Source organism: Phalaenopsis equestris, unplaced genomic scaffold, assembly GCF_001263595.1.
Source record: "Phalaenopsis equestris unplaced genomic scaffold, ASM126359v1 Scaffold000084, whole genome shotgun sequence".
Classification (NCBI taxonomy): domain Eukaryota; kingdom Viridiplantae; phylum Streptophyta; class Magnoliopsida; order Asparagales; family Orchidaceae; genus Phalaenopsis; species Phalaenopsis equestris.
The window spans coordinates 98968-112066 of record NW_018164526.1 but is presented as its reverse complement, the minus strand read 5'-3'; the positions used below and the strand labels follow the sequence as shown (position 1 = coordinate 112066).

Genomic DNA, 13099 nt, shown 5'->3' with positions numbered 1-13099 from the left:
ATAAAAATAAATTTCATAAATTAAAAAAAAATCATTTAATAAAAATTAATAAGAATTTTTAACTTTATTGTCTATATTTTTTAAAATTTAGCACGCCCGAAATTTATATTGCTTGGGATTATTTTTCCTTTCTTGTAATTTAAAAAATGTTTTATTTGTGTATTTATATATATTCTTAATTTTTTTTAATTATTGAAATACTTTTAATATTTTTAAACAAAACTAATCATCAACTAATAAGCCGCTCACCACCGCTTATCTGCAGCCAAAAAAAATATTAATATAAGATATTTTATTTTAAAAATTGACTAACTCATCTATATAATATTTTAATCATCAAAATTTAAAAATAATATTTTAATCATTTTTTTTATTACAACCATCATTCCTTAAAATTGTTGAGAGATTAAAAGTCTGTTTGGGGTAGCTTGTATGTTTTAGGATAAACAATTTATTCTGAAACGTGACCCGCGGGTATCGTTCCACGACCAGCGTTTAATGTAAAAAACCCAAACATGACGTATATAATTTTTTTAAAAAATGCGCAAATAAAATGATTAGACAACGTTTTCAAAAACGCCGCCGTATTTATAAGCTACCCTACAAGGGCACTAAATATCATATTTAAAATTTTATGTGAATGTTAAATAATAGTTTAATTATTTTATTACATTCATACATACATATATATATATATATATATATATATATATTCAAAATAAATTAAAATAAAAGTTATCCTATCCCGAACAAAATTTGCCCTATAAATACTTAAACCATGATCCCTTCAGCCTCAGGTCGTATCTCTCACGTCTCTCTGTCTGTTATAAATTGGGGTTTCGAAGAATCTGGGTTTTGTTTTGCTAGGGAACCAAACCCTTCCTCCTCCTCCGTTCAAGCTTGAGGCTCTATCTGCTCTTTAACCGGCTGAAATGGGAGAAAAATGGAGGAGAAGCATTGATTTGATGTTCTCAATCCTTCTCATCTTCATCACGGCGTTGGCTTTGGTTTCAGCCGATCGAGGTTTGATGAATCGCATTCCGGCCATGGCCGAGAAGGAAAAGGAGGACTCAAGCTATTTAACTAAGGTTTTAGGTTTCTTGTGGCGAGCTGATGGATCTGGGTATCATCATGTCTGGCCTGTAGACATCTTCTTCTCTCTCTAGATTTTGGATTTGATTTGCGTATTTCTAGGGTTTGGTTTCTGAATCAATGTGTTTTTCACCACGCAGCCGATGAAATTTGGTTGGCAAATAGTGGTCGGCTCAGTGGTTGGGTTCTTCGGGGCCGCGTTAGGCAGCGTGGGAGGTGTCGGTGGTGGAGGGATTTTTGTTCCGATGCTTGCTTTGATCATCGGGTTTGATCCAAAATCTTCCACTGCGATATCGAAATGTAAGAGATCTGACGCATTCTGGGAAATGGATTTTAATTTTGTCTGTTATTCGTTTTTGTTCATCTATTTAGCTCTTTATTTATTTTGGATCGTTTGTTTTCCGCTGTTTATATTTGCTTAGTCAGAAAGGAAATAGATTAATCTGTTTTTTAAACAGGAATTTTGTGGAAGTTTTATGTATGTGTATTGATTACGCAAATTGCTTTTTAATTTGGTCGGATGCTGAATTTTCACGCAAGTTGTAACTGTCACCTATTACATTGAGGCGGACTTGTTTTTTGGTGGCAAGATCTAGCACAAATCTGTCAGGATTCAAGTTAGATTTTGGTTAGTATTTTATTTTGGAAGATTTACATACATAACAGTGAGGGGCTGTATGGCAATGGATTTAGACCAGGACAACCTGGGTTTTGAAAAAAAATCTTGCCAGGCGGTCAGTTTGGCCAAATAAATCCGCTCCTTTAAAAAATCCAGATTTCGCGAATTTCAGCCGTAAATTCACTAAATCTCGTGAATCAATGGATTTAGTGGATTTAGTGAATTTGGCACGACCAAAGAGGAAGAATGAGAAGAGTGACTCAAACTGGTTTATCTTCCTCAATGATTTATGCGCGTAGCGGAGCGGAGCGGAAGGATGAGAAAAAATGGGAACTAACTCTAATCTCAACTTAATTGGGCGAAATAAGGAAGGGTCGGGACATAAGTGAGGGTTGTTTTATTTAAGCTTTAAATTTTTTAATTTAATTGATTAATAATTAGTTAATATATTATCAAATTAATCATATTTAGATAAATTTATATGTAATTATTTAGTAATTAATTAATGAATAAAACATAAATGATTAATTAATTAATTTTAATTTGTTGCATAATAATTAAATAGTTTAATAAAAAATTATTAATAATTAATTAGTTTAGTAAATAATTAGTTATTAATTAACATAATTAAAAATTAGCATAACATTTATGACTTTTTTTCCCTGATGAACATAAGGATCTTTTAAATCTTGGTAAAGTTGTTAAACATTTGACAATTTAATTGGATTTAATAATTTTTGTTGCCAAACAGTTTTTGGGATTTAACCCTTCCAATATACTAAATTCAGATTTACAAGATTTAGTAATTTATACTAACTTAAATTTACCATACTCCTGGAAGTTGAGCCCAAGAGACAAGACTTGATGAGAAGATATGATACTCCTGGAAGTCGGGCCCAAGAGACAAGACTCATTGGTTAGCTATAATGACCTTGGAAGTCGAGCCTAAGAGACAAAATTCGATGTAAATATCCGATACTCTTGCTAGTTTAGCTTAAGAGGCAAGACTCGACGGAAAGCCACCATGCCCTCAAAAGTCAAGCTTAAGAGGCAAGAGTTGATGTGAAGACATAGTACTCTTGGAATTCAAGCCCAAGAGGCAAGACTCAATGAGAAGACATCGTACTCCTAGAAGTCAAGCCCAAGGGCAAGACTCGATGGGAAGCTATCTTGCTCCTGGAAGCCATGTCTAAGATGCAAGACTGAATGGGATGATTTGGTGCCCCTGAAAATTGAGCCCAAGGGACAAAATTTGATGAAAGCTATCATGCCCTTGGTAGAAGAACCCAAGAGACTAAGTCTCGATGTAAAGCTGGTAGTGGGCAGTGTTTTCACTAGAAATACCTCAAGAGAGCAAGTGGAGGACATGGTCTTCACTTAAAGACCTCATAAGGCTACAAGCCTTAGAAGACAAGCTACATCAAAGATTTCAGAAGGCTACAAGTCTCGGGAGGCATAAGTACATCAAAAACCTCAGAAGACTACAATCATTAGGAGACACATGTACATCAACGACCTCGGAAGGTTGCGAGCCTCAAAATGCATAGATTCATTTCAAGCTTCTAGAAGATACAAACTTCAGAAGATACAACTTAAGAGGATACAAATCTCAAAAGACACACGTCTATAAAGATACATGTTTTTTTTATATATAAAGTGCATGTGCCAACTTTAATTGCAGAATTCTAATTTATTGAAAAGCCGCAATGACCTCATAAGCAACGTATCATCATCTACAAATGTCACATCAAACAAACAGGGGGCAAATCTTGATTTTTGATCACTTGTAGATATACTACTCGGTCGTTTTCTAGGTACATGATATATATGATAAAAATGAAAAGCATTCAAACATTGATATCATGTAGTAGACCCGAGTGGTATATCTACTTGATCAAATGCTTTTTATTTTTATCATATATATCATATATACAAATGTTTATATTTCCACATAATTGAGACACTCAAAATATCGTATCAACTTTTTAGTATCATCAGGTTCGTCTCATAGATATGAAAATACCAAGAAAATACAACTGTTTATATATGATAAAAATAAAAAGTTACAGATCTTGATATTTTGGGACAATGATGTTAGTCCCACCAAAAAATAGAGGCAACTGATACATTATTAACAACTTTCTATCATCTGACTCAAATATCGAGGCATGAAACAGATCTCTAAGCAATCTTTTGAGCAAGAAACATTCAAACATTGATAAAGAGTCATCCAAAGCTTCAATCTCAATAAGCTTATAGTCAAAATAATCGGCTCGATAAGAGGGACCCGATGATACCAAAATATATCTAATCCAAAACAGATCAAGCTCAGATCAAGCCATTAAACCGTTTTTGAAAGCTTTTCGAGTATATTTGAAAAATTAAATGAATGTTGAATCAGACTAGCTTATAGTCGAGTCGAGCGTCTCGACAAAAATAATCCAACAAGCTCAAAATCACTCAATTCTAACATCGTTAATACACACGAATATCCATAAAACACCATCATATCAAAGGGAGTCCTTTGAGTCGTTCAATTAAATTATTCATATTCTTTCATTAATTGCAGTCGAAATTCTATAAATAGAGCCCCATCCATCTCATGAGAGTGGAGAGAGCTTGAAGCTTGAAGAAGAACTTGAAGCTTCGAGAAGAAGTTAAAGTTCAACATTACTCTTGCCTTTGTCCGTCGTTGATCATTATTTTCCGCCGCCCTCTTTTTGCAACGAGATCGTTCGCTCATCGACGTTGTAATTCAGAAGATTTTGTTAACACTTTCTCGTTTGTGTTACAAGAGATCTCCGTAATTATCAACTTATAGTGTATTTTTATAATCGAGTCACGCCTCGTGGTTTTTTCTCTTTCTGGGTTTTTCATGTAAAAAACTTCTGGTGTCTCTTCGAATTGTTTTCCTTCATTTGAGTGTGCTAAATTCTTATGTAAAGTTAAATTAATCTATTATTCTACCGCCACGAATATTCTATCACGCATCAATGTTAAATAGTACATAGGATTAAACTTTTCTCCTTTATAACAGTTTGTGTATTTAATGTCAACTAAATACAAATTCTCATCCTTGTAAACCTTGCTCATTATATGAATTGATATTGTAATACTGTGAAATAGGATAATGTAATACTCATTTCATTTAGCTTTTTTTTGACCAGGTATGATCACAGGTGCAGCTGCTTCTACTGTTTACTATAATCTTAGGCTGAGGCATCCTACTTTAGATACATCGCTCATCGACTATGATCTTGCTTTGCTCTTCCAACCTATGCTTATGCTTGGGATTAGTATTGGAGTCATTTTCAATGTAGTTTTTCCGGACTGGATGGTCACAGTTCTTCTGATCATTCTCTTCTTAGGTTATCCATTATTCGTCATTAATTTTTATCGAGTTTCTGATGAAGTTAGAATGTAAATCCTGATGGACAAGAATGGATTTTCAGTTACCTCAACCATGGCGTTCATGAGGGGCGTTGAGACATGGAAGAAGGAGACGTTGATGAAGAAGGTTTCTTCCCTCTGCCCTTCTGTGTTTTTTTTGGGGCATTACATACATACCACTCAATTCCTATGTATTTACATGTCTAACATCTAAAATTTGTTTTGTTTTTACATTTACATGGCCCAAATCTTTCATATCACATAAAAAGATGCCATCATTTGAACTTTTATTACGAAGTGAAATGCAACTTTCATGTATGTCAATATTGAAGTTTGTGTATTAGATAAGTAAATATATTGGAATTGAGAGGCATGCATGTAAATCCTTCTTTTTTTGGCTTCTGTCATATTTGATGAGTAAAGATTATCTTCATTTATTGGTACCAACGCATTTTAATTTCAGGAGGCAGCCAAAAACCCCGAGTTTAAAGGTTAGTAGCTCATGCTTTCATTACATTTGCGCATCATTAGAGCCCTACCTTTTTTTTATGTTCTTAAATGTGTAAAGTGTCAAAAATAGTCCCCTTATTATTTACATGGGGCCATTTTAATCCCAAAGTTTATAAAAATATCAAATTAATCCCCTTTATTTTTTTAATACGGCCTGAAATAGTCTAAAAAAGGGAGTATCATAACCCACATTAAAAAAGTTTGATGACTAAATTGACACTTTTATAAAGGGTCAGGCGACCATTTTTACACTTTTGTACTTCTAAATTATTTTATGACAGTTTAATTTTTTTAATTTTTTCCAATAGATGCGAACGAAGAAGCTGAGTACAAGCTTATTCCTGGCGGCCCTGGCAACACTGCTCAAATGGAGGACAACTCAGATACTGAACAAGAGGTACTTGGGCTGCATAATTTGCATTATAAGATACATATTTATAGTTTATTAAGGCTAATTTTGTACAATTTTGACAGTTTTCAATCATTGAAAATGTCTCCTGGAAGGATCTGGGCCTTCTACTATTTGTCTGGATAGCTTTTCTTGCACTGCAGATTACAAAAGTGAGCTATTAATGCAGGTAGCTTTTCCTTGCCTTTTTTATCTATGATCTTATTCTATTGACATTGCTTGTGTAAACTTTATACAGAACCATACAAGAACATGTTCAGTATGGTATTGGGTGTTGAATTTGCTGCAGGTATAAAATGATTTGCTTCTAAGTTTTGCAGTTCCCATATGCTAGAGAAATATTCATGATGTTGAAATTGAAATAATTATTGGAACTTTACATGCATACCACACAATTCTTATGTACTTACATATCTCACACTTAAAATTTCATAAATATTCAATATCGCATAAAAAATAGCACTATTATCACTTTTACATTTTCATTTAGGTGTGAGATGTGTAAATAAATAAAAACTATGTGCTATGTATGTACTTGCCCCGATAATTATTTGTTACTCTGTAGATCCCAGTTTCTGTTGGTGTCAGTTTGTACGAAGCTGTCAGTTTGTACAAGGGTAGAAGAGTGATCGCGTCGAAGGGAGAAGTAGTGACGGAGTGGAAGATTCATCAGCTCGTAATATACTGCTTATTCGGTATCATTGCCGGCATGGTTGGAGGATTGCTTGGTTTAGGAGGAGGTTTTATTCTTGGTCCTCTTTTCTTGGAGTTGGGAATTCCACCTCAGGTGTGTTCCACATTTTATTTTCTGTATTTTTCAGTTCATTTTGATTAGTGGTATATATCCTTTTATATACTTGCTTAGGTCACATACAAAGTACACTCGCCCGATAATAATGTAGGATGGTTCGAGTTATGGGTTTCGTAGTGCAGCTATAAATCTCAAATGATAATTTTAATGATCAAATTAATATAAAGAAATAAATGAGAAATTTATATAACACAATCAACGAGCAATTGTAATTTATTCATTACAATTAGATTTTGAGCCGTGTCACATTAGAATAAAGCCGAGAAAACGTTATTAAAAAAAAAAGATTTAATTAATAAAACTTGGCCTTATATTGGTACAAGGAGAGGTGCTCAGAATAACCTCACTAACTCAATGAAAATTGGGAAGTCAGAAAATGAGGGAAATCTCTGATTGTATTTTATCTACTTTCTCATGTGTTTTGAAAATTGTACTCATAACATCATGTAGAACTCTCTTAATTGTTTCGAGGGAAGTCGAGGTGTGAATTTTCAGAGCTTATATGACAAAAAAAAAAAAAAAACAGTAGAAACTACGACTTCATTGAAGAAAATTTCTCTGCTATTGGTATTTTTTTTCTCTCCTCTGATATTGTAGATGCTGTTATTCTTTCCTTTAAAACTTTTTAACACAAACAGACAGCTAATGTTTGGGTTCGGGGTTAAGATGATTTGAATTTATACTAGTTTGTTTGGTCTTAGTGGTAATCAAGTGTGAATTGCTATCCAACACTCTCTTTCGTCTAAAAAATGCTTACCCTTAATGTGAAAGCCATTCGGATTATTCTCGTACGTACATAGATTTAGTCTTTTTTAACTACAAACCTATTTCTCTATTCAACATCTTGTTTAAAATTATTGCCAAAATTTTGCTACCTGTCTCTAGGGAAGTAATGTATTCTTCACCCAACCAAGCTAAGCAGTATATATTCAAAATAGAATCTAAACTAATAATGTCTTGTCTGTTAATGAAATTTTGTGTGAATTCCTTTGTATAATAGATTTGAGAATCTGTTTTGTGACAAACTATTACCATAAAGTTTTTTGAAATTGTTAATATATAGATTATTTTTCCATAGAAAAATCCAAAATGGTTTTTCCTTTTGTTCGTTGATTGGATTAAAGCATGTACAAAAAATATCCATTATTCAATATGCATCAATGGCTCATTGAAAAGAATTCTTCAATTCTGCGTGCAGATGGCTTTGGGAAAGCTGCTTCCTATAACTTTATCCAATCTCATAGATATTCTATTTATTTTGGGGGAGGTTGTTGGTTTGTTTATTAAATATGTGGTGTTGAATCATGATTTGTCCTTAAATCACATTTCAAAAAGTAGAGCGTAAAAATATGGGAGAGAGAGAAAGTGAGAACAGTAAATCGTATATACTGTGTTGATTTTTCCCGTCCTTTTTGGCTAAGCTGGCTATCACTTTTTCATTAAATGATTTTTTTATTTATAGGAGATAGAGAGTACAATATGGTGATGTTATGATTTTGCCTCTGCGTTTAATGGTGGTTGTAAAGGATATTCTTTGGTATTTTAGATGTATAAGCTTATCTCTTGGCTGCTTTCAGACTCGATTGGCTGAGCTTTTTTGGCCTCGATTAGGGACTGTTTAGTCTGCTAGGCTTAGTTTGTGTTATCAGTCGTTTGAGCTTGAATGACTTTGGGTCAGCAGGACTGGTTTGATTGGTTTAGTTAGTCTGTCAACCCTTCATAATAGATGGATGAGCTTTTGAACCTCCCCGGTATGATTGGACATGCTACTAAGCTAGCTTCATGTCGGTTAGCTTGGATGTCTCTTTATTTAGTTTCTGACTGTATGACCCATATTCGAATCATTTGGTCGTCTTTTGTGATTCAATTGGTTTTGGCTTGGATGATTGCACTATGTCTAATTAGTGAGCCTCATGGTCTTCTGTTAGTGGGGCCTTCTTTGTCGTTCTCTATCTTCTAGAATGTGCATTTTAGATGTATGCTAAGAGTGCAATTTTCTTCTTCCCCTAGATTTCCAGTGCCTCTATTATCAGCTTATCACTTTACACTCCTTTAGCTGATTCCAAGCTCATCTATTTAGGGTCACCAATTTTCACTGAAACTCTTCTTCTTGATGTTAAATTTGAGAAAGTTGCGTACTAACCACTCAATTCTTATGCATTTACGTATCAAACACCTAAAGTTTTATATTTATATTTATAATATTATGCTGTGATAAAGCCATAGATGTAAAGGTGTATTTCACTTCCAAAAAGCAATGTTGATACTTGATGTTAACCATTCGGGTGTTATGTATAAAAATATGGAAGTATAGGTGCTAGCTATGTACATAAATAATAATTGTATGGCACGTATGAAAATGCCTCTTAAAAGTTTTCAATGCGGAATTACTTGGCTTATCGGATTAATGCTCTTCATCTTACATGCACATCAAACTACATCCAATTTTAGGATTTGGATAAGACCTGCAAAGTCCTAAAATTAACGACTTGGTGCTTCCGTCTGGAGATTTTTTGTTGTTGCAATTTCTCTTTTGGCTTCTCTTTCTAGGGGTTCTATTTCTAATTTCTTCCTTTTCACGTGTGTAAGGTTAAAGTTTGTTTTTAACTTCTTTTGATGGGCTATGGCCTTCAACATTCTTTTACAGCATTTTTTTTTTTTGGGTACAGCCAACATTTATTGATAAATTAATTGTTTATTTTGCACAGGTATCGAGCGCGACGGCCACCTTTGCCATGACATTTTCTGCTTCTATGTCTGTAGTTCAATACTACCTTCTAAGTCGTTTTCCGGTCCCATATGGTATGATGTCCGCATCCTATTTTTATGGCTGTTATATAAATAAAGAAAGAAAAAAAAAAAGGATTTGATAAACATTTTTATTATTAAATTAATTTTAAAATGCGTGCTACATTTTAATTGATCATTATTAAAAGAAATAACTATCTATAAAATCAAAGTTTATCAAATTTTAGGCAGAAAATATATTGATCAAAATATATTTTAGGAAGATATCACTCAATTCTTATGTATTTACATATCTAACACCCACAACCAAACTCCAATTTTTACAGACATACAACTTACCCATGTTTGAAAGTTAAAACATTGATATTTTTTTATGTGAAGAAAGATTTGGGTGCTATAAATGTAAAAGCTTAGGTGTTAGATATATGTGTAAATACAAGGGAATTGGGAGGTAGAATTTATTTTGAAGTTACAATAGAATATAATTAGTAATTAAAAATAAATCTTGAACAAATTTTAATTAAAATAGGTTGGATCGATGGGTTTATGATACTTTGAAATATTGCAGCCATATACTTCGCGGCGGTGGCCACAGTTGCTGCATTTGTTGGCCAACATGTTGTGAGAAAGATTATACTTATTATGGGGAGAGCATCTCTCATCATCTTCATACTGGCTTTTACAATCTTTATAAGTGCTATTTCCTTAGGTACGTCTTTAATTATTTAATTTACTTTTTTGAGGGAAGATTTTCATACATACCACTCAATTCTTATGCATTTACGTTTCTAATAATTAAACTTCAATTTGTACGTGCATGCTGCGATATTTTTTGCTGCGATGTGCAAGATTTGGGTGGTTAACATGTTAAAAAAGTAAAGTGTAGGTGTTAGATATGTAAATACATGGAAATTGCTTGATATGTAGATGAAAGGTGTATTTACATATCGAACAGCTAAACTTCATTTTTAACATACATGACTTACCTATACAAGAAAAAAATGTATTTAAAATGGTATAAAAAATATATATATAAAAAAATAGGTGTTATTTATGAATTGGGCGATTTGTATAAATTCCCCTTTTCTCTTGTGGGAAAGTTAATGATCTTTGTTGTGTATTATGTTTAAATTTGACAGGCGGGGTTGGTATTTCACGTATGATACATAAAATTCAACTGCAGGAGTACATGGGCTTTGAGAACCTATGCCTTGCATAGTAAGAAATTAGCATTAGTGTTATTTTTGGGCGTGACGTGCACAGCCTCATGCTACAGTATTTTGGTATGTTGGCTTGTATCAATGTTATTCTTTTGATAAATTTCTTTAGTATTATTTCATAATTCTAAATTTTGGTCTATTCCGTTGCTCTTTGCTGTTTAGGGAATTTTTTTTTTACATATTACAATTAATATCATTATTATTTAATTTTAAAGAAATGAAATACATACTTTCCTTCATATGTTCCTGGCACCAAAGTGGTTTTATAAATATAAATATGGAAAATAGGTCTGCTTATGCAAATATAAGTGAATTTTACTAGGTTTTTTTTTTCAACTTAACTAGTCGACATTTTTAAATTAAATTTAGATTTTTGTGTACAATATGGGCAAATTAACAAATGTAATTTCTTTTCCAATTATTGTCAGAAAGATTTATTTATTTATTTATTTTTTTGAGTAAAGAGGCTTGTCGTCAATTAACTTTCTTTTGGCTAATAAATACATAATTTATGATTATAAATAAATAAAAAAAATTACCTATGTTTTCTCAGTGAAGCATTTATATGAAAATTAATTTATGATTATTTTCTGACTTGATTCTATATACTCTAATACAAGTCATTCAAATCAAAGTATTTACGAATATATATATATATATATTTGCGAATGGTAAGGTCGGAAGTTTACTGGTGTATATATGAGCAGTGTTATTATGATTAATTAGTCGAGGAATGACTGATTTATTAACATTGAGATACTCTCTGAAGAATAAAATCATTAATATAGTTTGAATAATGCTTTCCACAAAATATGAAGTCATAAAAAAGAGATAGCAGAGTTCCAAAGAAGAAACTATAATATGTTCAAAAAGTTACAAAATAGAGTACTTTAAAATAATTTTATGTTGCCTCGCCCATTAAACAAAGTTTTTTCTTTTTTTAATACGATGATGACTAAATAGTTCATTTTAACAAGCAAAAACCTCATTTTTTTTATTTATTCCCACAAAAGTTTTAAAATCATGAGCTTTTATATTTTTTTAAAGATGCAAAATCAGCCGTGAATGAGTTACTAATATTCCATGACGAAAAAGTCTGCATAAAATAAAAGGGCGAGCGCTCCACTCATTGGGTAAGTTCTTTCGAGTTCTAGCGTCAAATCCTTCGCATTATTTATGTTCTTCATATGCGAGCAAGCCACTATTAATTGCAGTCGCGATTGAAAAAATATTAAATTGCATAATTTTTTAGGTGGATTTGCAATTTATGTACATAGCCAATTTGCATATCTCACAACTAAATTTTAAACTACCAAAATCTTGGGTGAGCAAATTAAGCAGTAGACATTTAATACTTGCACATTACCCCACACAATATTAGTGCAAATTCTAAAAAAAAATTCACATAAAAACAACTAAAACCATACTTTAAAGAGTAGTATATGAAATATAATTGATACTCTCTAATTGTTATTCATAATTAAAAGAGGTTGGAAGTTGTAACCTATTTGAATGAAATTATAAAATTTATCCATATTTAATCAATCTGAAGAACCGAATCAGCCTCCAAATAAAAACAACCATCCATACTAACAATTGAACCGTTTTATACATGGCACCAGAAACATTGCCCATTCAATACTTCAATCATATTCTCTATAAAATGCATCTACAACTCTTTTCTTATTGTACTCTACTATTCACTTAGTATAAATGGCTACCGGGCCTTTAGTTTTAAATTTGAATCAGCGATTAATTCTAATCATGATTAAAACAAACCAAAACAAAGAAATTAATAATATTAACATCGAAATATAAAACGTAATTATAATAGTCTTAATTATTCAAAACTGAACTTCTAGATTAAATTTGACTTCATCTGACCAAACAATCAACTCATCAATCAAATAAATTGATTGCATACACTTAACATCCAACAATGCATGTGTTTTGTTAGCTTATGTGACTTTTACTTTAATTAATCTCTAAAAAGGAGATTCAAAACTACACTCACATTTCATTTATAAATATGATTTTCTTCTCATTATTAACACATAATATTCAAAACCCTAACAATAAATGAGCAAGAAAAACATACTCAACATAAGAAGAAAGATGAGGCGAGGAAGCGGGGAATTGCTCAAACTCAACATAAGAAGAAAAATGAGATCTACAAAAAAAAAAAGATGTTAATAAGCATTAGAACTCTATGGAGAAAGCTTATTTTTAACAATTAGGATAAAATTCATTAAATAAATTTTAGGCAACTCCAATATGTCTGACAATTTGAGGCCTGTAAA

General features: G+C 32.1%; 1 protein-coding gene across 1 annotated transcript; it reads left to right on the top strand.

Annotated features, from left to right (window-relative positions):
• The first annotated feature begins 794 nt into the window (after positions 1–794).
• Positions 795–10975, top strand: LOC110019876 (sulfite exporter TauE/SafE family protein 3-like). The gene is made up of 12 exons (XM_020717736.1): positions 795–1142; positions 1233–1392; positions 4879–5079; positions 5164–5228; positions 5565–5592; positions 5920–6008; positions 6086–6172; positions 6259–6309; positions 6586–6807; positions 9540–9633; positions 10148–10288; positions 10719–10975. The coding sequence occupies exons 1-12, from the start codon at positions 933–935 to the stop codon at positions 10796–10798; spliced, it is 1428 nt and encodes a 475-aa protein (XP_020573395.1). The 5' UTR covers positions 795–932; the 3' UTR covers positions 10799–10975.
• Positions 10976–13099: the final 2124 nt, after the last annotated feature.

Coding starts and splice junctions, on each gene's coding strand:
- LOC110019876 (XM_020717736.1), top strand. CDS start 933: ATGGGAGAAAAATGGAGGAGAAGCATTGATTTGATGTTCTCAATCCTT. Junction 6,009..6,085: donor ACTCAGATACTGAACAAGAG/GTACTTGGGCTG, acceptor CAATTTTGACAG/TTTTCAATCATTGAAAATGT. Junction 10,289..10,718: donor TATAAGTGCTATTTCCTTAG/GTACGTCTTTAA, acceptor TAAATTTGACAG/GCGGGGTTGGTATTTCACGT.